Source organism: Pezoporus flaviventris, unplaced genomic scaffold (assembly GCF_033815535.1).
Source record: "Pezoporus flaviventris isolate CSIRO_AGI_PZ_B2104156 unplaced genomic scaffold, CSIRO_AGI_Pfla_v1 ptg000045l, whole genome shotgun sequence".
Taxonomy (NCBI): Eukaryota; Metazoa; Chordata; class Aves; order Psittaciformes; family Psittacidae; genus Pezoporus; species Pezoporus flaviventris.
In genome coordinates, this window is record NW_026892593.1 from 8,114,217 (window position 1) to 8,141,770 (window position 27,554).

Consider the following 27,554-nt stretch of genomic DNA (forward strand, 5'->3'; position numbering starts at 1 on the left):
CTGCTGTCATGCACATCCCAGATTCCTCCTGCTCCTTCCATTCTTGTATCCCACAGCTCACACGCTCATCCATGGCTCATCCTTAGTTATCTCCTGTCTCTGATGAGCTGCATCCCTTCTTTGTGCACTTCTCATGCAGCAGATGGTTCTTAGGAGGAAGTTTGTGAAAAGGCTGTCCCATTCCATACTGTTTTCACAGCTTAACAAATAAGGGTAAGTTGTGCATAAAATATGCTTGAGAGAAATTTTCCATGATTTGCCTTCTGTCACTATGGCTACTATCTCCAACTGCACAGGAGACTACAACTCGCTCTCAGTTTTTGATGGACAGAGAAGCAGTGCACTCTCAGGAGAGATGATACCACCTACTTTGTCAGAAGCAGAGTAGAAATATTGTAGAGAAGCGAATGAAAAAAAGAGGCAGTCTTTTGGGAAAAATTAGATACAGTGATCATTTTGGGAAGGGCTTTTCAACTACAGGCCACCCGTGGGATGATTCACAGTGAAAATATTAGGAGATGGCATGCATACTGTGAGACTGCTTTTTCAGTCTGAGCAAATAGACTGATAGGTGATCACAATCATTCATAATAAACATTTTAATTTGCTTTTACTCGTTAGCTAATTAACAAATTAATAAATTTAAACATCCAGAAAATTATTTTCTAAAATGGAAGGTATGATGTGTTCTCATACAGAACAGAGAATTAATGCCCCTTTATATGTAAAATCTAAGATTTGAATATTGAGCAGTAATTGATGTACATCCATAAGGCAGCTTAGTTGTTTGTAAGTGTTAGGATCCAAGCATGAAGCTGAACCCCTACGCTGCACTGGAGAATAGAATGCAGTTAGGTATTTACCCTCCAGTAGCGTTACCATTGTTCAGATGTTTACTGCGGTGGAAATGAAGTCGCATTCATTGTGAGTCCTCAGTGCTATAAACCGTACAAGAGTACTGAAAATTCTCAACACTCTCATAGAAAGCTTACAGACCCGAACAGAAAATAGAGAAGGTGAATGAGACATACAAGGAGGCAGAATAGCTACTGGGAGATTGGATAATCCTCATAAAAGGAGAATGTGTTTTTTGCCATGCAGCAATAAGGGTGAAAAGTGACCTTTTCCACACCATTGTAAGGCTGGAGTTTCCTGTGTGTTAGTTACAACGTACTCTTAAAGAAGGGGCTTGGTGGGACTTTTGTTAATGATTTTGATTCATTGATCTCACCAAAAATTTATTATGCAAGCTGAATTTTGTAGTTTAGTCTCAGTGTCATATTCAGGAGTAGGCTGGAAAAGAAAGTATAAATTATTCAGTGGTGAAGGTGTTAAATTGTTTGGCAAAGAATAAAAATATATTGTCCTTGAAAATGAGTGCTTGGCAGTGAAAGAGGCTCTAGAGATATTAAGATAACACTTGGAAGGAAGGTAGGTTTCGTAATACATTACCCTCTATTAACCTGGAAAAATAGAGTAAAACCTGAGAGAACCAAAAGGAACTCCACTCTTTCTCTTTGCTATGCAATTTTAAAGCAAGTAATATGTTTATACATGCCTGAGAAACTACTGAGTGGATCTTTTGGCATAGAAATAATGTGAGAAGCTCTCTGAAGTAGAAGTAACATTGATATTCATGATTTTACTATCCCAAAAAGATAAAATAGAGGTTAATAAATAAGATAAGCATGTATGAACGTAAAGGTTGAATGGACGTTTTAAAAATCAAAAGAAGATAATTACTTCGATACTAGTCTTATATTTTTATGAGATATTTGTTAAGGAATTGGTAGTCAAAGATTACTCCATTTTAAATGCACTGAAATATTTATACATAGGAGACTATTAGTAAAAATCCATTTATTTAATTGGAAATTATTTCACTGTTTTGCTACATTTAAAATCTGCTCAATACAAATAGAATACTTTCATGTAAAAGCAGTAACCAGTAGTAGTCCAGACTTATTTTGAAGTATCTATTTCTATCTCTGGAAAGTGCTGACCTTATAAATTCATTTGAATGCTTTCCAGATACAGTAAGATATGAGAGTCTGTATATAAATCTATATATATATGCACAAATATAAATGCATAGATAGATATTCGGAACTTCTGGTTTGGCAAAGCAATAGCATCTCTAATAAGAGGGATGAAAGCAGTGAATTAGAAAACAATTTGTTATAAATGGCAGGATTAAGGGCACAAGATGTTTAGCCAGAATCAGATTCTTCAGCATAAAGTTAGGGAGTAAATTTATGGTGTTAACAGCAGCATCTGGGGCAACAGTAATTGTAAAAATTTCTCATGGGAAGAATTTGGATGCATATTATTATAATAGATTGAACTTGCTAAACAATACATCATAGCAACATCTTCAGATTCGGTGCCTGGAGTTTGGTCCCTCATCCGTGGTTTCATCTGAAACAAGCACACTGATTTTCAGAGATACTGAGTGCTGGCAGCTCCTGTTGAGCTGTATGAATACACAAAAAAAAAAATCCACAAATCAAAGCTTTTAGTCTTTAAGTTAATTATCTGATGGATGATGGAGAAATCAAATTTACACCAGTCCCACAGAGTCAGCTGCTGAAGTTAGGCACCTGCATGAGCACTCTTTGTGAGTGTAGCAAGAAAAACAGTATTGATCATACAATGGTAGAAATCATGGTCTTAGTAAGTAGATAACAGAGTTATAATATGTCCCACTTCTGGAGGTTATCTCACTTCAGTTACAAGGAATGTCTTGAGTAACCAGAATTTTCTAAAATCAGAATGAACTCTCACGGTGTAACTCTGTAGATTTAAAATGGAGACTAATCCAACTAATCTGACTTTGCACGAAGTGTCCAAGTAACTGCTGGAAGTTCATGAAGAACTAATTTATTATGTGACTAGTAATTGCTTGTCCTCATGGTGCTAGCATTACTCAAAGAAAGAAAAAAGGTCTGCTAGCCATTTCAATGCACAAGTAAAACATGACTGCCCATTACTAGAAATTCCCAGCTGCATATGTATTTCAAGATATAAAGATATTTGTCTTTGTGCTTGCAGCCACTTTGGAAATGCTCCATTTAGTTCCTCACCTCATTCATCTCCCTCTTTCCTTCCCAGCAGTTTGTGTCGAGAATTAGCAGTTGCAATGGCATGCAGTTGAGTGTGGCTGGAAGTGTCTTCCACCAGACACAGGTGGCACTTTGCCAGGATTCCCAGTCAGGGACAGGGGCTGCTTGGTGTTTGCATCATGCTCTTCCATACCCTTATGCCTTTAGGCTGCTGGGAGGCAGGTTGGGCTACTTTCGTCCCCCCAGGAGCCGTTACCTGGATAAATGTGATGCTCTGAGTGCAGAAATAAAATATTGTGCATAGAAAAGCAAATGTGTTGTAAATTTTGACCTCCTTTTTCTAAAGAAAAAGAAGGGTTTAATTTCTACATGATCCTCTGCACACAGTGACACCTTTCAAAGTGATCCCAAATAGCTATGCAAGCATAGCATGCTTTTTTTATCTTGCTCTTCAGATCCACTGATGTTTTGTCATGCAGTTCATTCACACCGGGTATTTCAGGATGCACAAGGAGCTCCTGCAAGCAAAACCTAGACAGAACAGGCTTACATAATTTGTAAATAAAAGGCTGCCTTGAAAATTGGACCTTTCTCTTTTTATGTGGTCTTGCCTCCAAATTACTTATCTTTTAAATAATTACTTTTTGGTAAAGAGGCAATTTTAACATCCATGCTCTGCTTTTAGATGCTTGAAGAAGTGAAAAACTAGCTAGCTAGGAAGAGAATTTGCCTGCTCTTTAGCACTTTATGAGCAGCATTTATTTAAGCATTCTTTTGCTATTGCTTTACTTACATTTTTAATCTGCAATGTTTCATGTTTACTGGATCAGCAAGTAATCAAGGTCTTTAGATTATTTTGGAATGTATTTTATTCCTCTCCCCAAAAAAAGTTAAATGCCTCTATTTAAATGGCTTTTACCGCTATATGCAAAATACAAATAAAATGTAAATAGTTTCTTCTACTAATCCACATCTGCCTGAGTGTAATTACATGATACATGCTGGTTAAGCACAAAAATTCTGAATAGGCAGCTTTGTAATTAGGCATATGCATTGGGTCACAGTAGAATTAAAATGGGTTCTAAAAAATCATATAAAAATGGCACCTGCTTACTCAACACATCTGATTCTTGGGTAAACTTGCACACACGTGTCTGTGTCACGTCATTCTGTTGACCCTGTGGAGAAAGCCAATCTCCGAACCAGAGTGCTCAGTCCTTGCAATGGTGGGGACAGATTTTTGCCCAAGTTAACCACTTCTACAATGTTTTTTAGAATTACTGCCTTTTAAATGTGATAAGCAGTTGATTTACATCTGTTGCTCAAGTTTCACTAAGCGGAAAATTTAGGCCTATCTAATGCAAGTTTGAGTACCTGAAATGCCTAGAAAAATATTTTGATTTCCTTTTTTGTCAGATTTTGTAAATAATTCTTGTTACCCTGATTTTTTCCCCTGAACCTCAGTTTCCACAGTCCAGCAAGTGCAAGAAGGACCCATGGAACTGTGGTTATCTGTCAGCTTTGCAGAGTTTGTCAACACACTGGTAAAACTTCCTGTGTGAGGTGAAGACTGGGAAACAGTTCTTCCATGCCAGTATGAACAGAGATATTTTACTGGGATGTTCAGTGTTCTCACATGCCAGCAAGTGGTCCTGAAATTGAGTGCAGAGGAGGCAACTGAGCATTATGTTCCCCAGCAGCTCTTTTCATTTCACTGTGGCTGCCACAGTACTATCTATCACTTAAAGCTGATACAAAGCTAATAATAAAGTGGTCAATTTTAAATCCAGCTCTCCCAAACAGTAGCTGTGGTTATTATATGCATGTACATCTCCCCAGGTTACATTCTTGATGTGTTTTAGCCACTGATGCTCCTTTTTAAAAGAGATAAGTTAAAATTTTCTTGGCAGGTATTTTAAGGTATTTAATATTAATATGCAATGGTCATCTCAAACTGTAATCTCCTTTAAGAAATTATTATAATTACTGCAGTAATGAGTATTAACGAAAGGTAGGGCCAATTTTTCAAAGAAAAGATAAACCAGGCCACCATGAACTGCAGGATCCTAGGTTTTATACTTTGTCTATAAAAGTAATAACATGCAAATGTGAGACCCAAATTGCTTTTTACAAGGTTCTGTGCCAGGTCAGAGTACAACAGAGAATTTCTGTTTATGCAAGTCCTTTTGAAATCTTTTACTTCCAAAGAAATGCCTCTGCCCATTCATAACAAAAAATTACTTATTCAAACACTGGGTTAACACCTATGGCAAGTGGAAGGAAGCTGAGATTCAAAGTTTCAGAATGTGACTACTGCTAACTAAAGGATTCTTCATGCACTAGGTCTTTGCACTGCTTCTGCTAACTGTATGTGCACATGTAAAAATGGCTCATTTCTAATGAATCTTCTCCTTATTGAGCATCAGTCACATGCTGTTGTTATTAAAATTACCCCCATGTTTCATATCACAGTACTGGAAACATGCTAACACCTCTGATTTCATTATAAATAGGCTGCAGTGCCAGCAATCTTGCAGCGCTTTGCAGAAAGAGAAGACAAGGTCACTGCTGAGAAGTGACAGAAAAAGCTGGTAATGACAGCAGATAGTGTGGGTGGGCAGGTGAAGGGAGAGCTTCAGCAATAAAGTAATCATGTATTGCTAGTTCTGAACCTCATGCTAAGTATGCATATGCAAAATATATATGGTTGTGAAATGCAGGTGGGAATAAGGAATGCTGGAGGAGTTAATGGAGTTTACCTGGGCTGTAAATACAAGAAAAAAATAAAATGAAATAAAAGGTAGCCTGAGCTTTGCAGAGCTGCTGCTGCTTCCTGTGCTGACTTGGCAAACCATGGGCTCGTTTTAGCTCTGTGGCTATTGGCTTGTACAGGCTGCAGGGCAGCAGCAGAGATTTCTCTCATAACTCACCAAATCACAGTGTTCTGTCATATTTTAAGCACATGAACACAGATACTAAGGGTTTGATCCAGAACCCATCAGAAACAATGGAGATATTTCCACTAACTTTGAATATGATTGTAAATTAACAACAAAAATCTAGTCTACATTTTTCTCCTCTGCATTCAGACTTAAACATTTTAAGAATTCTAACTAATAATAATAAGGCCAGTCTAGTAGGCAATTCAGTTCACTGAGGTACCGTAAAAAATCCAGCCAGGAAACTGAACACATAACAATAATAATAAGAAACAAGCAGAGTTTGTATACAAATGGTAGGAACATGGGTAAGTAAATGGAGGAACTTACCTACTAGTGCAAGATGTTTATACAGACATTGCAGGGGTAATAAAAACATAGCAGAAACAGTAACTGGAGTCACTGAATAATATAGCTTCTTCAGAAAGGAAGGAAATAGAGCTGGTAGCATTACATGAAACATGAAGGTAATTTGTGATGAAATTAGTTATGTCAATAAAACAGATTCTGCTTGCATCAAGCACTTCAAGCATGAAAAAAGTATTTTTGCAGAATTAATGCTTGTGTACAATCCCCAATAACTCTGCAGCATTATTGTAGAGAGGAATGTGAGTAAGAATCTGTCGTTAGAGGATGTTGAATCTCACAGATTTCTTCACCAGTCACTAAAACAACAAATGACATTGATAGTTTATATCTGGTTTTTGATTTCAAATATGTAGGTAACAAAATGTGATCTCTAACCAAGCATTCAGACATGGAGTCAAGTAACATTATGTGACAAAAATAAGTCATGGTCAGCAAATTTTAATAAACAAAGAAACTAGTTAAAGAAGTGAAAAAATCTGGGCCTTCATGGATATTTCTGCAAAGAAGATATCAAATTTGCTCAAGTTCCACATAACCGTGTTGTATCTGACAACATGGGATGAGGTTAAATCATCCAGGAAGTCCCCTCTAGGCCTATTTGCCTTATTTTGTCAGTTAAATGCAAGCACCTTAAGTGAGCAGAGGTAATTCTGAGAATTTGATAAATTTGGCCACTGTCAGTATTCTCTAACATTCTTTGACTCAGTGTTGAATTTGGGCATTGGCTGCTGGACAGCAGAATCTTGGTTTTGTTCTTCTGATAGTGCAGATGTTTGAGATATGGGACAGGATATTTATTATCTACTCCACTGGCTATCTATTAAACCTGCCAGTTCATCTAGAGAATCTCATTCAGAAGCCTTCTGCATAGACCAGCCCTCATGGTCTCCCTCGTCTCTGAACAGTATCAAGGAATATATGGCTATGTGTAGAGTCCGTACAGGCTAGTGAGGAAGACAAAATTGGGAAGAGAGACAGACATTGATGACACTGAAGTACAGAGATATCCAGCCTGGAGAAGATAAGGCTTAGAGGGATCTTTCTAAGGTATGTAAACACCTGAAGGGATGGTGCAAAGAAGACAGAGCCAGGCTCATTCCAGTGGTGCCCAGTGAGAGGACCAGAGTCAATGGGCATGAAATGAAAAACAGGAGGTTCCCTCTGAACGTCAGAAACACTTTTGTACTGTAAGGGTGACCAAGCACTGGAACAGGTTGCCCAGAAAGGTTGTGGAGTCTCCATCCTTGGAGATACTCAAAAGCCACCTAGACATGATCCTGAGCAACTGGTTCTAGGTGGCCATGCATGAGTGGGGGGGATTGGACAAGCCGACCTTCAGAGGTCTCTTCCAACCTCAATCATTCTGTAATTCTGTAAGCAAGCTTTACGCATTTTAGTAGGTTTAGTTCTGAAAGCCAGGCAAAGTTTGATGCTTAATATAAATGTTCTGAATAACTTCAGAGATACCCACTCACTGTGAAACTGTGATTTCTGGAGGCAGACTATGGCTTGCTCAGAAAATCAGGCAGGAATTATAAAGGGGATCACTATTATGCTTGTCCATATGCACCCATTATTATTAGAAGCAGCAGGAAAGAACAAGCAGAAAAGATGCTGCAAGAACATTTGAGGGAGATTTTCTAAAGTAGAGAGGTTCTGAACTTTGCATTAGCATGTCACTGGCTCTGTAATGATCCCAGACTTCTCTTTCACTACCTACCAAATGCTGGGTACTTCTCTCTATATCAGCAGTGAGGAACTCTCAGCCTGGAAAATGAATTAGATTATGAGAAACTCCTACAGTCCAGAGATCTATTTGAAGGATTTCTGAAATTAACCCCTTTTAGTCCTCCTCCTTGTCTCATGATCTGAATCTGTGTCTCCCCACTGGAGCTGCTTTTCTGACTTGCACGTAGTAAATCATGCCTTTTCCCTCATTCCTCTTAACCTCCAGCCATATGTTCTCCAAATGACAGTATATCATTATGGATCCCAAACAGTTCAGCTGTGAGCGAGTTACTTCAGAGTGTGTCTAGACATGCTATTCGTGTTATACCTCAGAAATCACAAAGACCTTTAAAAATGTTGATTCAGGAAATGCTGAAGGATTTTCTGAAGGCTGTTTTGTGAGGGATATGCAGTGTTATTATTTCAAGGAGTTCTTACCCAAGACCTTCTAATGCTCAGTTTTGCCTGTGTAGTGACTGGGGAAAGGAGCTACTTGGCCTATATATTTTGTGGCTGAGCTCCTTTTGCACAAGCTAATTTCTTTTCACTGGAGACCTATGTAATGTCAACTAGTTTATCTGATTTATGAAAAACATCTTGATTTAGGTTTTAGATCATAGCTAATCCTGTAGAAAGTGAAGGGGTGAAAACAGACAGTGATTTACTTGCATAACACAATAAATGCATTATTCCTTTTGCACCCTGATTAAATATTGCAAGAGAGGATGAACAAACAGATTGGTCTCCTCCCACCACATATCTGCATTGCCTTCACTCAGGGAAATAAAGACTGCATGGATTAAAAAGTTGCAAAGGGCATTAAGGCATAAGATAGTGAAACAGGCACATGCTTTGAAGAAGTCTCAGTTCAATAGTATCAGTCCTCTTACGAGCAATGTCAACCTCACTGCTAATGCGGAAGCCAGGGAGGAGAACGCAGGTAAGATCTTTCTATACCACGGCATAAGCAAATCACAATTAATTGCAGCTATTGCCATGATAATTTAGTATAGTACATTCTTTCTGTCTTTTAAATCTTGACTTTTGAAAACTATTTTACTCTGAGCTGCTTGAGAGAGAAACTGGCATTCTATCAGCAGTGCCTGTGAAGTGACCTTACTGCTTTTGCTTATAATTTGAAACTTATGATTCACATTTAAGACAATATTAACAGCTCCTAAGCTTTCTGTGACTAATATTCACAAGCTTTTAGACAAAGACTCTTAACATTTTTTCCCTAGGCACCCTCTGAAGGAATCTTTCTCTGAATCACAATTTGTGCATATGCAATTAATTACCTTCAGACTATTAGACAGGCTGATCATGTGGGAAATGACCATTTCATTTTCACATAGAAAGAGCCTTTGCCTTTTGTTGTCACATGGAAACAGCCCTTGCACTGGCATCTTGATGATGCTCTTTTTTCCTCAGTTCGCTTGATTAGATCTTTTGATTGAAGTACTCAAAAGGCATAATTTCATAAATACACTTGAAGCAATTCCACACAGACCACCTCATCCTCCATAAATTAATTCTCATTTTATTACTGAATTTTCACATACCATTATAAAATGTTGCATTATGATAGGTCAATTATAGAATTGTGTACCTCGTAGACACCTCTCAGTGTTGTCTGTATAAGTTACGTCCTCCTAATTGATGGTAGGATAAGACAATCTTCACTTAGAAAAATACTTTAACTTCTGGAGTTCTCTAACCAAACATCCTTCCCTTTTGTTATAAAGATACAAACTTTTTTATTAAAATGCAAATTGACTGTGGGTCATCAAACTATTCTGAATATCATTTATACTGGTTACTCATTTTTATGTTAATATGCATCTTAACAGTTCTGTAAAGAAAATTATTTGTGGCTATAACTGTATAGATCCATTCTGACAACAAGAAAGAACTTAAACTTTTTTTCTGAACTTTCCAGTAACAGTAATTGGTGGGTGCATGAGCAACCTGCAGACCCATAAATAGCCTGTTGTCTTAAAGTATTCTGCTTTAAGTATGTATACTATGTATGACTGGTAGCTCTGTACTATACATGAGACAAGACTTGAAGGTAAAGATAGTATCTTTTACTTGACTATGTGGTTTAGCTAAAAGTATTGAACTGATTTTGAGACATTTGCCTAGATTTTTCTACTAAAAAGCTGTTACATCTACCTACAAATTTTTCTTGTCATTGTCCTTGAACCATCATGGATATAACAAAATGCCTCTAAACATCTCTATGATAGGCAAGATACAGTTTAGTTTATGCCTAGAATAGGAAATGACTGTAGGAGTCCTGGATGTCTGATGGAAAGTAATGAAATTTAATAGGAAACTGTCAATACCATGATCAATGCAAAAAGTATTTCCTTATGCACTTGCACCCCTAGTCATTGATTCTTAAGTCCAAGAGTGCTTATTATTTCCTTCGTTTTTTCCTTTTACTCTTCACCAAACAATGGTATTTCTTAACAATCAACCCTCCAAGTAAACTTGCATTTTATCTTCCAGAAAAAAAGTAATCTGTGGACTACATTGAAAGCAGACAAAAAAAAATGTAGGGAAGAAATATTGAGAAAAAGGTGTATGTCTGGATCCAGCTAAATTTTCCAGTTGTGAGCTTCCACAGAAAAGGAATAATACTGGCATTGTTTATTTGAATTACATTTGCTGGCAGACAAACTCTACTTTTTTGTCTCCAATACTGAATCAGTATGTTGATCTAATTTATTTTACTTTTTAGTAGACTACTATTTGATTAAGAGAAAAATTACACTGCATATACAATAACTGAAGTTGTCACTGTTTTTTTTTCTCTTTGTAGGTGATGTCATTGTCTATATTAATGAAGTTTGTGTCCTTGGACATACTCACGCAGATGTAGTCAAACTCTTCCAGTCTGTTCCTATTGGTCAGAGTGTCAACTTGGTGCTATGTCGTGGATACCCTTTGCCCTTTGATCCTGAAGATCCTGCCAACAGCATGGTGCCACCCCTTGCAGTAATGGAGAGGCCTCCGGTAGTGGTAAATGGAAGACATAACTATGAAACTTATTTGGAGTACATTTCTAGGACTTCTCAGTCTGTTCCAGACGTAACAGATCGACCACCACACTCCTTGCAATCCATTCCAGCAGATAGTCAGCTTGATAGCACATTCCCACCACCTGCCCATGATGATAATGTATCAATGGCTTCTTCTGGGGCCACCCAAGCTGAACTCATGACCTTAACCATTGTGAAAGGGGCCCAGGGCTTTGGCTTCACTATAGCAGACAGTCCTACAGGACAGAGGGTGAAGCAAATTCTAGACATTCAGGGATGTCCTGGTTTGTGTGAAGGTGACCTCATTGTTGAGATCAACCAGCAGAATGTACAGAACCTGAGCCATGCAGAAGTAGTGGATATACTTAAAGAATGTCCTGTTGGAAGTGAAACTTCTTTGATTATCCATAGAGGAGGTAAGTTTGGAAAGTCTGTACAATTACAAAAATGTGTGTAAAAGGTTCTAAACCATAAGGCATACATATATACTCACTACATCCTTGTGTGCTAGATTGGAAATTAATTTCTATGTTGTGGGAGGTAACACCATTGGTTCTGGAAAAATGTGTCTGCAGTTAAGTATCCCAGGCAAAATCTAAGCTGCTTGTGCATTCCTTTTTGTGTTTTGAGTGTCAATGATCCCACCTCTTTATAAGGGTAAAACTTGAGCAGTTCCAGACCTTTCACAACATAGCAAGTTGTATGGTGTCTGCAGCAAACTCTTATTGTCCCAAAGCAGTGCTGCAAGCTTTAGATATAATTGTATATATTGACTCATTATGGTAAAACAAAGAGCAATCTGTGAGCTCTTTACAAGGTTACTGGTTTTAATAAGCTATTTTGCCTCCTTCACTGTAAAGGTGTGGTACAACAGGTTTGTTACTTTCTTGACAGCAAAGATCCATAGTATGTTTTTTCTCTGTTTTTAAAATAATAGCTTCTAGCAACTTAGTTTTTCTGTCCAGCCTGACACATTAGGCTTGAATATGCTCCACTGGAAGGGGAGGGTCAAGATTTATCTGTAAGGAAACAATTACAGAAGAAGAAATTTTAATACCTGGACAGTGATAAGTAATTTCATAGTTTTTAATATTTTAGCCAAAAAAGTTTCTTCAGTGGCTTGAGATGAGCATCCATCACGATTTATTATCACCTGAACCGAATAATGATTGAATTTCTTTAAGATCTTCGTTCCTCTAAAGGCATTCATATGTCACTTTATACATGTTACTCTGTGCTTCCAAATTAAAAAATAAAAAGGAGCCTATACAAAAATACTAAATATTTTACTTCTGAAGATTAGAGGTTGGGAAGTGAAGCTTTAGTGTTTGTGTATGCCAAATTTTTGTCATTAGAAAACCTATAAATCCTTAGAACAAGGAATATAGTAACTTTTATCAAATTGCAGAAATAATAAGCGTAAGGTGTTTAAAACATCCGTAGATTCACATAGTCAATAAAGTATTTTTCGTACCTATATTTAAAGAATGATTTATAAGAGACAGAATCTGACATTTCTTTCTAATTAAACCAAATTAAGAGTGATAAGTAAAGGCCAAGTGGTGTCACTGTTGTGTATGAACTTGGAGAAAGCTAATTGTTGCAGAGGAGCTATATTAGCATTAAATCTGGTTTTATTTAACATCCATCAAGATTCTGGAACAGCGGAATAAGCAACATTCTTTTCTTCTGAAGATGCTAACAAATTGTGGAGAATTGCATAGCAAAAGAGAGTATGAAGGGAATTAGAAGGGTTAATGTAACCCTGAAAGATGGGATTTTATTTTGAAAAATGTAAGTGAATCCCCCTCTAGAAGAAAACAATTCAGAACACCAATCTTCAGAGAGAAGTGGAGTGTGAAATCCAGTATGTTGAACAAGCTTGTGTAATAATAGACAGCAAAATAGGTATTTCAGCAATCAGTGCAGGACAGTAGCAAAAAAAGAACCCTGAAGCAGCAACATACTCAAGCTCATGAGGATAATTCCCCTCTCTCAAGAGGATTCTTCTTAGAGCATTGATTCATGATCGAAACCAGTTGATCAACATGATAGTTTAACAAGTTCTGGTGCATTTACTGAGCTGTGGTTATTTTCTACATATCACTGTGGCAGACAATAGATACTGGACTGAGCTCAGCCCTCAATAAAAGCAGTGTAAATTTGCAACATCTTGTCTTCTGTCAGGCCAGAGGTACAAATAGATACCCTAGGTCCAAATGTGATAGTGTGATCCTCTTAACCATCTGTATCTGGGGCAGGGGATGATTTATTGTTTTAGAGAATGCCAAGAAGAGAAAGAGAGATTGTTTTTTTCAAGGTAAAACAATGGCTGATACTGGAGCAACTGTTTGGGAGTACTACAGAGTGACTAGATTTAATGGCGTGATACAGAGCAAAGTAAAGTTTACTATCAGAAATCTATGTGTATCAGAAATAAGGGTATACCTTAATGCAAGGCTGTTTGACTCTGAAATTTAACAAAATGTGTACTCAACTTCACTTTCAAAAGAAGTGAAAAAAATGCAGTCTACATGAGACGGCTAAATCACAGCTTGAGAGAAATATGAGTACTGTTTTAAGAGGACAACGTGGGTATTTTATTTTTTTCCCATAAATTCACAGGAAATGGGAACCCATGTGACCAAATATGCGTCAATAATGAAGTTAATATCTATCTGTATAGCTAGTTGTCATGTCTCCTTTTATAGCTCCTGGGCAGAAATGGGCCTTTCTAGTGTGCATTTCATGTCATTCTTATGTGGATATTTCAATAAGCCAGGTGTACCCTTGAAGTATATATTCTTCTTGACTGACTATAAAGGGAATTGAGTAGGATGGATTCAGATGTATGTGTCTATCCCACATGTTATGAATAAGAAACAGATGATAAGATTTGGTCATGTGAGATAATGTGAATACAAAACAAAATTCTAGTACTTGGAGAAAGCTGCTATGATCCTAAAATATTTAGTCTGTGACACCATTGAAGCAAGGCATGCTTTCTCATTACTGATGGATCCAGTTGTTATTTTATTATCTCTAATGTGTAATGACACTTGAATAATACCTTTCTTTTCTGTCATTACCCTGTGCCTCCTGTCTTTAATGTCTCATTTTTTAAGATAAGACCAAAGTAGTATTCCTGCCTGTGGAAGAGGAAGGCTGTGTTTTGCATAAGGTTTTGTGTTGCCTTGTAATGTATTCTGTTTCAGATGTGAATATGTCCTAACTGCATATTTCACTGTGTCAAATCCACTTCTGTGACTTAATTTCTCTTTCATCCATCAATCTTACTTACATTGCAAACAGGAAACAGATCAACATTGGCTGAGATACATTCTAACTATAGGGAAAAAAAAGCATCCTATATGGGAAAAAACGCTCTCTCATGTGTATGTAGAATTGCGTGCTGCAGTATTTAAAAAGCCATTTTCCATCAAGCTTAGGAGGTCAACAGCCAGAGTCTGCTGGAGAAGGAAAAGATGGAGGAATGGCAGTGCCCAAATTTAAAGAGGCCACTAAAGTAAACTATGAACCAATACCAGAGATTTGTCATGGGGTACATTTCAGCTGGAGGAAGTAATTTTAAAGTTTCTAAAGCAGAAATAGTAATGTACCTGCTTCTTTAAAAAAGAAAATAATAATCATGGAAATAATGTCATTTTGTATCTAAGAAAATACTAAGCACCAGTTGTTTAGATGACAGCTATGACACTGTATGGCTAGAGATCTTACAATCTTTGTGTTTATTATTCAGGTTCTTTGCTAAACAAAGATGTGCTACTTAGTGTGGTTTCTTTGCACCTGTTTTTGCTGACCAGCCATATGGTTTTCATTTACTGTAAGCTGACAGAAGTGTTCATACTGAAAAAAAAAAAGAAAAATTAAAAAAAAAAGATGGTGGAAAAGTGTTGCCTTCAAAAAAAGGAAAAATGAATTATTAAAAAAAGGAAGAAAAAGATATTAAAGTGTTTGTTGCTCAAGTAAATTTACCCCTTTCCAGATTTGCTTCAGCCTGCACACTTCATCCTCACCTTCTGCAGCAGCCTGCATTGAGTATAGGCTGATGAAATAGTGTTGAAGAGCTCTGAAAAATCAGTCTTTCCTAATGTGGATAGAGGAGAAATTCTGCTTTAGTCCAGAACTACTGAAAACCAGCACAAAGTGGTTGAATTAGTACATACTAAATTTATGTAGAGCAACATATTCACTATTAGGACATCAAAAATTGGTTTGGGCATGCGCTACTAAATGAGCTAACCAAGCACCTGACATATGCCATCTCTTTTGGAAAGTACCTTTGAAATATTTGAGCCTATAGACAGCAGCCTAGCCCCAGAAGTGTTCCTGTCTAAAAAAGAACTGACACATTCAAATACAGATCTGTTAAGACTGTGTCTGAAATACTGGTGTTAAGGAAATCTGAAGACAACCCAGGACTGATTCATGGAGCTATGGCAACTCCTAAACGAGTGATGTGACGGAAACATTAAAACTAAATGCAAAAACTGGAAGCCTGACAATGTTCCTATATCAGACAGCTGTTTCATAATGATAAAATCCAGGCTTTGCAAAAGTGAGACTGTTAGTACAAAATGGAGCCAGAGAACTGACACACTGTCCATAGTGGTTAATTGTTAGCCCACTCTTGTCATGGGACTGAAATAAGCCAGCAGCTAGTTTCACCCTGACACAATACAGTGGACAGCATGGGCCACACACAATTCATAAACAATCAAGATGAGGAGAATTTAACTTTGTAGATGTAAACTGTGAGAATAAAAGGAAGGCTAAGGATTTTTCTCAGATTTTGTGTAAACCCCAGTAGAAGTTTCTGACTTAAGGCTGCTACCAGGGACCAGTGCACCACTTTAAGCATCAGCAATTTCCAAAATGGCCAGAAATCGCACAAAAAACATCTTTGCATTTTCTACTGAATAGACCTAGCCCTTCAAAATGAGCAGGCTTCAATTTAAGGAATACTACATCCTCAGTGCCCTATCCACAGATTAATCTCAGTTTTATCTTTCTACCATGGACATTTTTTTATGTCCAGGCTTGCTATAAGATGTCTTTCAATTCCTCTGGTCAGGAAAGCTCATACTTCTTTTTCTTCCAGTTGTACTCTCCCTTGAGAAAGCTGCACAAGATAAAGCTGCAGGGAGCACCATCACTCTGCTAACACTAGTCTGGCCTGGGCAGTTCTGATTCCATGACCTCAGCCCACCACTGACATCTCCAGAGGTTTTCATTCAAAATGGAGTGTACCTGGTGCAAACTGGAGACCCAGTATCTCATGGCTTGCTCATCCCCAGTTGAGGACTTTCTAGTCAACAGCACTGAGGGGTTAAATTAAGTTGGTAGGAGAATGGTGTAGGTTTTTTATTTGGAACTTACAGAATTTTTCTGTCATCCTACTGTCTCTACTGTTTTACATCCCTGAGTCACTGGTGAATTCTTTCCTTCCAGTTGCTTCCTAAAGGAACCCATTCTTGGTTTAATTGCTTCTTATGGGTAGTCTGAATTAATAGCTGTCTGTTCATGCCTACTTTGTTCATGAAAGCATGTTTCTTTGTCTCTGACAAAAGATATTGGGAGATAACAAGGTCTGGTAGTTCTCCTGCTTCCTGACATACTTTCTCCTCTCTAGATAGTTATTTCACCTGTACATTTGGTCCTCACTCCTTTTCTCCCATTTCTTAAGAGTATTCTAACATTGAGAAGCACTTAGAGCCGTTTGGCAACATACGCATTTTTAGCCCTGCTGTCTTCTTAAATGCCCCATATATCTTTTGTTTGTGAGTTTAAGTGATATTTGATCCCACAAAGGGAATGTGCATGTGAACCTAGGAGTGAACCACTGACCCATTTTGAAGTGAACCATGTGAAACATTGATACATAGAAGTCAATGATATAAACTTCTGTCCAACATGCAGCTAAAACATCCTTTTTCATTTTTCTCTTTCTGATTTACTACACCATTTTTCCTTGACATCTCTCTATGAAGTTCTGTCTTTCTCTTGGGTCTGTCTGCTTTAAAACTGTTGGAAAACAAAGGTTCATAGCTGACCTTTCTCCTTTCCATCTCAAAACTATGAGCTTTTAGATGATATAAAAATTTCTTCAGCCTGATTCTCTGTAAACATGTACTTCTCGTGCTGGCTTTTCAGGTGTTTCATCTTTTTGCTCATTTTTGTTGCTGCTCATAGCTGATAATGCCAAAAAATGTTTAATTATCAAAAATATCATGAGTCATGCTGCATTGTCCACTTTGTTGACTTTAATATTAAATGTTTGCCCTTTTCCCCCTGCCCAGCCTTGAACACTTGTGCCTTCCTACAGAGAAATCAGTATTTTGTGCGAGAGTCTCATAAGAGCCTTTTGAGAGTGGCAGTTTTCTTTCCTGTGTTAATTCCAGAAATAAAATCCCTGAAAGACTTAGAAAATACTGCTACCATGCAAGAAATACCACTGTTATATTAACATAACTCCTGAAAGCACCGCTTTCCAGATTAATTTCTACAGGGCATGTCTTCTCACCTTACAGAGTGTCACATTTTTAGCTATGAGATATATACTGTCTTAGTAATCTTCAAATTGCTGATATCCTTTCTGTCCTACATATTGGGACTGTTTTATACTTCAGATTAAATTGAAGTATTTTCTAAGCATTTATTGTAGTCATCTGGTATAAAATCTGTTTTAATAAATATTTTGTATGTTATAGCAGCTAAACTAAAAAATAAGTTCCATATATATAGCCTAGTTTAGGAAGGTTTTCATCTAAACCTTGTTAGTAAGAGAAATGGTAACTTCTCAGTATCACAGGAAATGACAAATTTGAACAGAGGGAGTTCTAGTAGTATACCAACTATCGTAAAATTCACACTAATGAGACTTTCATATCTTTTCTTGTATAGCTCTGATTAGCAATGAAACAGTGTGCAGTTGCTTCCATATTTCTGAATAAAAGATAAAAAAAACCATAGACCTCCTTAATGAGTATGGATTCCTGAGAAAATAGACATCAATAATAGTTAGTAGCTATTACACTGTATTAGTGGAAGTAGTATTAATTGCAGTGCATTTCAAAGTGGTAGCATTATAGTCTTTCTTATTAATGTTTGTGCATGGTGTGGTACATCTGTGGATAATTTTGCAAAGCATTAGATAAATCTTTTTTACATATATTTCATAGAAGGTTTTTAATGACTCTTAGCAAGCATTTTGTTTCAAAAGTACTTTTTTTATTGGTGAAACTGTTTTCTAATGTAGGCTTATATCACAGAATCACAGAATGGTTAGGGTTGGAAGGGATATTAAGATCATTAAGTTCCAACCCCCCTGCCATATGGTCTGTATGAAATTTGAAAAGTGCTTCCTTTAAAACTTATGGGGACACTTCTCCTAGGGATGTATGTGTCTAACTCTTGACATTAAGAGGAGTTAGTTTGTACACTGGAGAAATAGGTCCCTTTTGAAGACCTTTTAGCAAAAAGAAATAAGAGTGTGTAGACAAAGATTCTCATCATTGCATGTCATAAAGAGGTGACTACCATTTCTCCAATAGCTGTTTTGCCATTCTTATGCTCAGGAGGAGGCTACATACAGTAAGCAGTCCAACATTATAATTATTAGCTCTACATAGAGGCTTTTTATGCACCTGATATTTGTGCAGAACTGCAGGAACTACTTGTATCTGTTGAAGAGTGCGGTATGTTTGTGTCTGGTAGCTGCAGCCCATGTCAGTGCTAGAACCTAAAAGCTCTACTGGCATCACTGCAGATTGATTTCAGTCTTACTAATATTAGTGAATGAATTAATACTAACTGAAGAACAGTTTGTTTGAGAAAGCAGACATGCTGGCTTGTCTACTTTAGAATCTGGTCAGGCCGGAGAAGTTTCTCCTCTGTTCTTGCAAGCAGTATTATCAGAAACCTAACCAAGTTATCTCGGTCTCTTAGTGAAAAATGACATCTTTCGAAGCCAAGTACCTCCCAAGCATGGTACATGGGAGAGCCTACTACGGTAAACTGAAGAAACTAATTTTTCATCTAATTTCCTATAGTCTAGGCTCTAAGTGTATATAATATATAATATAGCATTCCTCAGAGGAGATCTGGGAGATCTCAGCCCAAGAAGGGAGAACAACAGAGCTGGACTCTAAAGAAGTACCATACAACCTGTGCTTGTGTACTGAGGCATGTCTAAATTAGTCTAAGTGTGTTGAACAATGTTTCTGTTGGTTCAGTATAATGTAACATCCTATTAAACAACATTTGTGGGGTTTCCAAGTCTGTTGTCAAAGCACATTTGTGTAGACTTTGTGATGTGGTGATTTGTAATATAGTGCAATATTTTCTAGTAATAAAGTAAGCTAATACACTATGAAACAAGTGAGTACATTATCTATTGTGCTGCAGACATGAGACACAGAACTGGGGAGATGGGAAGGTGTGATTTTCAGGCACTTGCTAAACCACTTACAGAAGCCACAGAACTCTCTTGGCTCCTACAGTATGCCTATACAGTAAAAAAAGCTGAAATTAAATTAGTATTCTAGATGGGGTATTTATCCCTGTACAATTCTTTAAGCAATTTTCTTTCGCATTCCTGAAAAGGGGAAGGAAGACTTTACCGATGGCTCTGCTTGCCCCATATGAGTAATGCTCAACTTCTTTCTGTAAACCAACAGCATACATTTATTAAATAAAACACTGCCCTTCTCAGGAAGCCTTTGCATGACTCGTAATTCAAGCACAATCAAAGCCAAGACCAGGATACACAAACTTTTGCTGTGTCACCTTCAGATTACAGTATGAAAAAAGGACATGGAAGCCAAAACTGTCAGGCACAAACTCTAAAAGATGACTCCCAAGTGTGTCAAAACAGATTTCAAAAAGAAATAAGTTGCTTTCCAAAGCTAAATTTGTCATGACTTGGAACAGTATTTCAGTGTATAAGAAACGTACTGTGCAGTGTTCCTGTCGGTAATCAAGAAAAATCTTGACTTTTATTTATTTTGTACTTTTTATCACCAAGAGCTAAATGAAGGCAAGCTTTCTGAGCACACATTCCTAGGGTCACCTTATCTTTAATATGTATTTCAGTTAGGTACAAATTATATTTAATGGATGACTTAGAATATTTTTATAAGCATTTGTTATTGCCTTTCATAATATTCTAGATAAAGCACTACAGATCCTGTGATAATTAGCCTCTACATGCTGAAATAAAAGCAGAGGCTTCAAAACTTTGAATGAGAAATTATTTTAATGGTCTTTAAATTAATTTTATCAATTAATTTCCAATTCTAAACTGAGTTGTTTTTCCCTAGCAGAAAGTTTGCTAATATTTTAAAAGGATAAATGATGTTGATGACATTTATCAGTACAAAATCAGCATCTTTTTCTTACCACCTGTGTGCAATAATTTCTGTGTTTTGAACTACTTGTTCTCAAAAAATGTGATTATTTAGGCACCTGGGGCCAAGCAGTGTCTCTCTACTGCTGTATAGACACTATCATATCTCTGAGGTAGTGCAGAAGATACCTTAATCTGTTCCTTAAGAAAAAAAAAAAAAAAAAAAAAAAAGGAATGACCAGTGAAGAATCTTGTTCCCTTTTATTTTGTAAATATAATCCTAGTGGGATAGTGTATCAGAAGACCCAGCTGCTTTTTTTGCATAAGTCTTAAGCCTTACGCTATTTAACATGTAGTTTTCTCAGGAACTGTCAGGAATTGCTAAAAGAAGATGGAAAAATTCTGGCAGAGTAATTCAAATGCGTAACCAAAATGAAGGATGGGAGGTCCTAGAGCAGTGCCAAAAGAAGTCTGAAGAAATGAAAAGCCCACAGGCCTTTGATCTGTGGCCAGTGAGAGCCAAGCAATGTGGTAGAGCCAAAGACAGTCATCTCCATCCAATTTCTGCCCTTCTTCAATAGCTTTTCCCATGTTTTGCCCAGGTCTTTCCTCAGTCTTTGTACAGTTTATTGCTTGTCATTCTGGCTCCATTTTGCTTCATTTGAGCAATTCAGAGAAGCTGTTGTTCTTGAATGTCAGCCCAGTGTTTGAACTTAGCTTCGCTTTGAGCAGGAGGTTGGACAAGATGAACTCCAACTGTCCCAGTCTAAACACATTATTCTGTGGTTCACCTTCTTTCTCATATTTGGGTGCCCAAGGTGCTAAAAGAGAGGGTCTCTGATTGAATGTAATAAATCACCACCTGCACCCTTTTCCCACAATAGTTCTCAGAGAGAAAGAGAAGTTATTTGATCTTGTCTCCTTTTTCCATGATATTAAATATATATTTAAAACAAATATGCAGTTCTTTATTTTTGACAGTTCTTTAGAAACCAATGCAAACGGGAAGGATGATGACATGCTTTTTTGATTTCAGTTTGCCAGATGTGTTCATTGAGATCACATACACAGCAAAGTATTCTCACACTATAACTGAAAAATAATGCAGTGTTTATTTATGTCACAAGTATTCCCAAGAGATATCAATGGCTGTGGGGTTAGCTCTAAAATAGGAACAGCTAGATAGTCTGATCCAGCTAACATTCACTACATGAACATCAACTACAATATTTCTACTAAGGTTAATCTTACTTAAGCAAGAAGTTTATCTTGTAACTTATTCATCATATACCAATTTTGTCAAGCTCTTAATAGAAGCACATTAGGATGCACTGTATTAAAAGAAGAACCAGCTATATACAGTTTCAGTCAAAATGGCCCTTTTTAAACAATCATGATAATTGTGAATGTACATTTCTGTATAGGTACTTAAAGGCAAAGAAACTGAAACTGGTTTATATGCTACATGCTTCAGACTATCTTGCCAGGCTTGCCTTGCAACCGTACAGCCATGTTTACCTAAGCTGTTGTTATCAGGGATCCTGTGCAGACAGCTGCAGGGCATCCTTCCTTATCTGAGCTAGGCAGCAAGCTGGGATCCCTGTATGATGAGGAAAACATGCATCTCTATGATGCCAGTCAGTAAAAAGCTGAAATCAGCTGTTCCCTAAAAGAGCCTATTCTTCCCTGTTGATTATAAAAGTTTTTATAAATTCACCTACCAAATTTTCATATTTAAATTTCTACTCATGCTTGGTCAGATGAACCCAAATTTAATTTCTAGTCTACACCAGACAAAATAGTTACCCCTGCAGTCAGTTCTGGGAAATAGGCACACAAAGAGGAGGACTTACATAATTTTATTCAGTCATTGCTTAAGGAGCTTGTTCTCTGCGTTTGCCCATCATGCTGCACTGGTGACTGAGAAGTCCGGCTTAGGACCTTAGCTTCGCTGACCAGCCAACCAGATAAGGGTGGGTGAGATGAGTCCTGCCCACAAACCAGAGGCAAATATAGAACAACTGAAGTTATTAAAAAAACCCAAACAAAGCACTGTGTTATCACAGAGGTTTGAATCTGTCTTGTGCACTATAGCCAAACTGGAATCCCATTTATTCTACCTTAGAAAGTAATCTGGGTTTCTTTATAAAAATGAACTTATAAATGTGTGCTTGCAGAAAATAGATAATTTCATATTAAATATATTTTATTAATATTACATGTTTGATTATAAAATTTCATTGTTTTTATATAACAGACTTATGGAAGACTTTACATTAAACAGCCCCATTCATTTAAAAATGGAAACAAGTATAATTAGTATGGCTTGCATTAAATTGAAAAAATAGTTAACTAATTGATCTTTTAACATAATTATAAGTAGGAAATCAGTGAGAGAACTTATTTTTTATGAGCTTCCTCTAGGATAAGTTCTTGGCTTTTGTCTATATTACACTTTTTATGAAGATCTTGTAGAAAACATAAAATCAATACTGGTAAAGTTTGCATGTGAGAGAGAGATTGGTCCATATAATTTGACAGATGACACATTACTAATAAAGAGTGGAATGTGGAATACTTAGTAAATTAAACATTGGAAAGCAGGAAGCATTTTTTATGCAGTTTTAATTAGTTCCTGAACCAGAGCAAAAAATACAGCCCAAACTTTCCAAAGTGCTTTTGAATTATTATTGATAATCAGCTGAGCATAACATCACAGTGAAAAAAGCAAATTTAGAACAAGTTCTTAAAATAAAACTTATTGTTTATCTGTTTTCTCAGTAAGGTGCCATTGGTAAATTATTTTATTGCATTTATTATGAATGTTAACAAAGTCAATGAGACCCTGTTCCAGATCGTTTTTCACTGCTTCTTAATTTCATTTGTTCTTCCATCTTTTCTCCAATTTCTCACAATTACTTCAAAGGTATTACTTCCATATGCTATGCAAAGATCAAGGCTCTTGCAGAAGTCTTATATTTGAAGTTTGTAGCATTTTTTGTAACAGGATTTCTCTAGGACAGTTCCTCATTAGCAAAACTAATGGCTAATTATCCATGTATAAAAATGTTTCCTTAATACACAGCTTCTATAATATGCCTTATTTCCTGTATAGACAAATAAGCATATAATTTCAGAATTTATTTCCTATGTGGAATCATTCAAGCAGTCATTCATTAAAAGCTTATAGAAATGGAAGAAAAAGAGATGGCTTGGGAAAAGTGGTCTGAAAGGGTAGAAACCAGATAGTAAAGAATTAGGGACCCTGAAAAAAATGGTTTAGGTAACATAAAGAGCTCTCTAAGAAGTCATGTTGTAGGATCATCCGTTTTTTCAGCAGAGAGAAAACAAAGTCCCTGACCTACAGGACTCTGGGTACCAGAGTCTACTAACTATTAAACTGCTTGAAAAACATTAATGGTTAACATGAGAATCTGTTTACTTAAAACAGTTACAACCATCCTCTGTGTCAAGTTGACAACAGCAATCTGATGGAGAGGATCTATTTGGCTTCTTCCAAGTATGTATGTTAACTTCCTTCCTCTGAGAAATACCTGGGTCAGACAGGTCCTCCTGCAGTGAAGACGAGACGTTTCCAGTGGCTGTGGGATCTGAGAAAACTCAGATCAGAGAGCTGGAGATCTGCAGCCTCATTCAAGAATGGGATTAGAAGAGCAATGGGCAGACATATAGGCCTCAGAGGGAATGGGGTGAAAATCTGGGGACTGGCAGGGAGTATACAGGGGTTGTAACTCAAGAAGTCGGTGATTTCACTGGAAACAAAGATCTGTAAGGTAGGATATAGTGAGCAGGGCAAGCTGTTCCAAAACCCTTTTGCTTCTATATTCTCCAGCTAATAATTTTACCTTTTCTATGTTTGAAAATGTATGTATGTTTTGTTATAATAAAGCCTGGGGTATACATATATGAATATATACCCTAGGCTTATATGTATAAAAAAGTCTTTGGTTTGGTGCTTTATTCCCACCTGAGATGGAATCCCAGGTTAGCCAAAGATTTAAGCTAGATCTGCCTAGACTCCGTATAGACATCTCCAAAGTCAGCTACATTGCTACAAAATAAAAAGTAATTTTTTTACCAATATGTTGGCATATTCTGCACATTGGAGATCAAAGGCTTGAACACTTGGAACTAAGGACTGATGATGCTTCTCCTGAGCTGTAACTCTGACATATGTGTCTATTTAAATATGGGTTGGTAATGAAGAAACAAAATTACACAAATTCTAGGGATTTCAGAGATTTTTAAAAAAGGGGAAGGTCCTATTACAGCAGTTTTACAATTTGGGGTGAAAAAAAACAAAGATAATAAAAAACAAAGATAATATGGACCATTGTAAGTCAGAAAAAAGAGCCCCAAATAGAAATATACTGCTACCACATTCCCGTTTCCTATTTAAATTTATGAAGGTTATATTTGGAAATATACCCAGATCTCAAAGACAATATAAATAAATAATAGTATTTTAGAATGCAATATAATAAGAAAATATTCATTTTATGTATTGGAAATAATGTTGTAAATTAACCCAACAATTTTAGGAAAGAAAATCAGTGTCTCTGAAATCTTGGAGGTGGAGGGTCAAACATTGTTTCTAAACAGTATTAATCGTACACGTTTTGGGGTAGTTTTTTTGTTCCCCTCTATTGTCTGGGAGATAAAGAACTGCAGTGTTACAAGATACATATTGTTTTGTTAAATCAAAATGCATCTATTGCAGAATGCTGATGTAGAAGTTGTAATTCAGTTGCCTTTCTAACCCATTCATACTAGAAAAGGGGTAAAATTCATTACTTGTGTTTGTGCACAGAGGTACCCACTTTTATTCACCAATATGTGATAGCTACTTGCGCACTGTTTTTTTTAAGTTCTTATTAACAGTAACTGTCAATTGCCTGATAGATCAAAAACTTACTTATGCTATAAAAAACAAAGGCCTGCTTACAATAGGATAAATTATTTTGGGCTCCGGGTTATCAGGAAGTGCTTGCTAAGTATTATGTGGTGCTGCTAAATATTAGATGGTCAGTAGGTATTTTATCTAGAACTTCACTAGAAATTTCATCAGAGCTCTGATTTATTTTTTTACCAAAGAAATGCTCAATAAATTCTGGAAATGCAGCTGCTTTTCACAAAAATGGCTTTAGTGAATCATCATCCACCAATGAAAACTCCCTTTATCAGAAAAGCACTAAGCTCTAATTTGAATCAGTCTTTTCCTTCCCTCTGAAATAGATCATTTCTTGTTGATCTCCATGACATGAAATACTTTTAAAATTAGCTCACAAGAGTTAAAAACAAAGAAAGAGAACAAAACAAAACAAAACAATGGTCATATTTCCCTACAAACTATTTCCCATCCTAGCTGATTGGGAATATGCACCAGTAAAACTGCATGGTGGCTGCATGAAGAGCATACAGATCTAACTTTGGTGCCTTTTTATTTATGTATTCTCGGGGAACCCCAAGGAAAAAGTATAAATCACATCAAATTTCATGACAATCACTGATTAATTGTACCTTTCATCCAGATTCCTTCAGCCAGCTATGGTCTTCTAGCATAAATTCATAGGTTTTGTCTGTGATAATAGGTCATACTGAGGTATATGGGCCTACTGAAAAAGAAGAAAAGGTTTTACAGTTTCAAAGGCTACATTCAAGTTTGCTTTCCTACGCAGTATATTCTAAATTTAAAAAAGGAGGGGCATACATGCTAGGTACCTTAGCAAGTCTTCCTAAAAAATGGAAATATTAAAGCTTAGGCCAGCTATGAGGTCAGCAAGGTGCTACATGCTTGTCAGCACCATAATCTTCTCCATTTAAGTTGTCATGTTTATGTACTGTTCCTATTTTCTCAATATTAAGGGGTTATTTCCATTATGTTAGACATGTCACCAAGATCTCAACAGTCTAAAATCAATTTATGTTCCTCTGAGAGACAGAGCACTGTCACAGGGAAAAAAAATTACCTATTCAGAGTTTCTCTTGATTTTCCTTGTAATACATTCATTTAGTACCTATCACTTCCCAACTATCTTGTCATTTTTTAGTGTTCTGTTCATTAACTTTTTTAAGTACTACGCAGGACTGTGTGACCAGCACACAATTTAAATATCATAAAATTTATATCAATACTGTGCCTCTCTCAACTGGACTTAAGGACACAGGCCTTCTTTATGTTAATTGCTCATCTCCATTCAGGAAGTCAGGAAAATGTGACATTTTTCAACCTTTTTTTGCAAGCCAGGTCCTCTTTCTTCAATTTATCATGCTTTGTACTCTTTAGTGTTCTGTACTGCATTAGTATCATTCCCATCAATCATTATTTCTCTCATTTTTTTCTCTCAGGCTCCTATGGTCTCATGCTAAATCTTCTGAACTTCATATCATTTTAACCATTACCATTTAGATCACTGAAAAGCTTTTACTAATTCAGCTTTGTTCTTCTTGATAAGTAAGTTGAATATGAGAATGACCTCCTTATGGGGAACATGAAAGCAAAGAGGTTTATCTCTACTAGGTACATGTCAAATCTTTAGCAGTGCAAAGCAAAGGAAGTTTGAACCTAAAGGTTCAAGCAGGGAAATGCAGGCTTAGTAATTCATTGTTCAGTTTTATTACTTCATGGACATTGGCCTTCTACTAACATCCCTTGCCAAATATTCTGCTTTCCTGCACTAAAGGATATACTTCCACAGCTGAGACTCAACCATGTAAAACCTGAATCTTGTGATGTTTTGTTTCTTCTGTTAGTCTTCTCTCTCACAGTCTCCCACTGTTTGTCAGTCTTTCTCTTCTGCTTGAATCCCTGTAACTAGGAATAAACTGGTCTGTTAAGCTGGTGTGAAGGAAATTGAAAAGAAATTATTACTTTGAATAACATTTGGATCCAAAGAATGAAATAAGCATGCTGGTGCTTATTCCAGCTTCCACCACCTTGGCCAAGTGGAATGATTACCTTTTCATGATGTTGCCTTTGAGTGTTTATAGTTCTGCCATGTGGTATGAAAATGAGCCAATT

General features: G+C 36.7%; 1 protein-coding gene across 16 annotated transcripts in view; it reads left to right on the plus strand.

The window, feature by feature from the left end:
• Nucleotides 1-27,554, plus strand: part of MAGI2 (membrane associated guanylate kinase, WW and PDZ domain containing 2) — a 738,716-nt gene that overhangs the window by 608,521 nt on the left and 102,641 nt on the right. For 15 of the 16 annotated variants that reach the window (XM_061467329.1, XM_061467328.1, XM_061467330.1 and 12 more), the window contains one exon: nucleotides 10,926-11,561. The exons of the other annotated variant lie outside the window; for it this stretch is intronic. In XM_061467329.1, coding sequence (XP_061323313.1) covers nucleotides 10,926-11,561 — 636 coding nt within the window. The remainder of the gene's footprint in view (nucleotides 1-10,925; nucleotides 11,562-27,554) is intronic. 16 annotated transcript variants of the gene reach the window in all.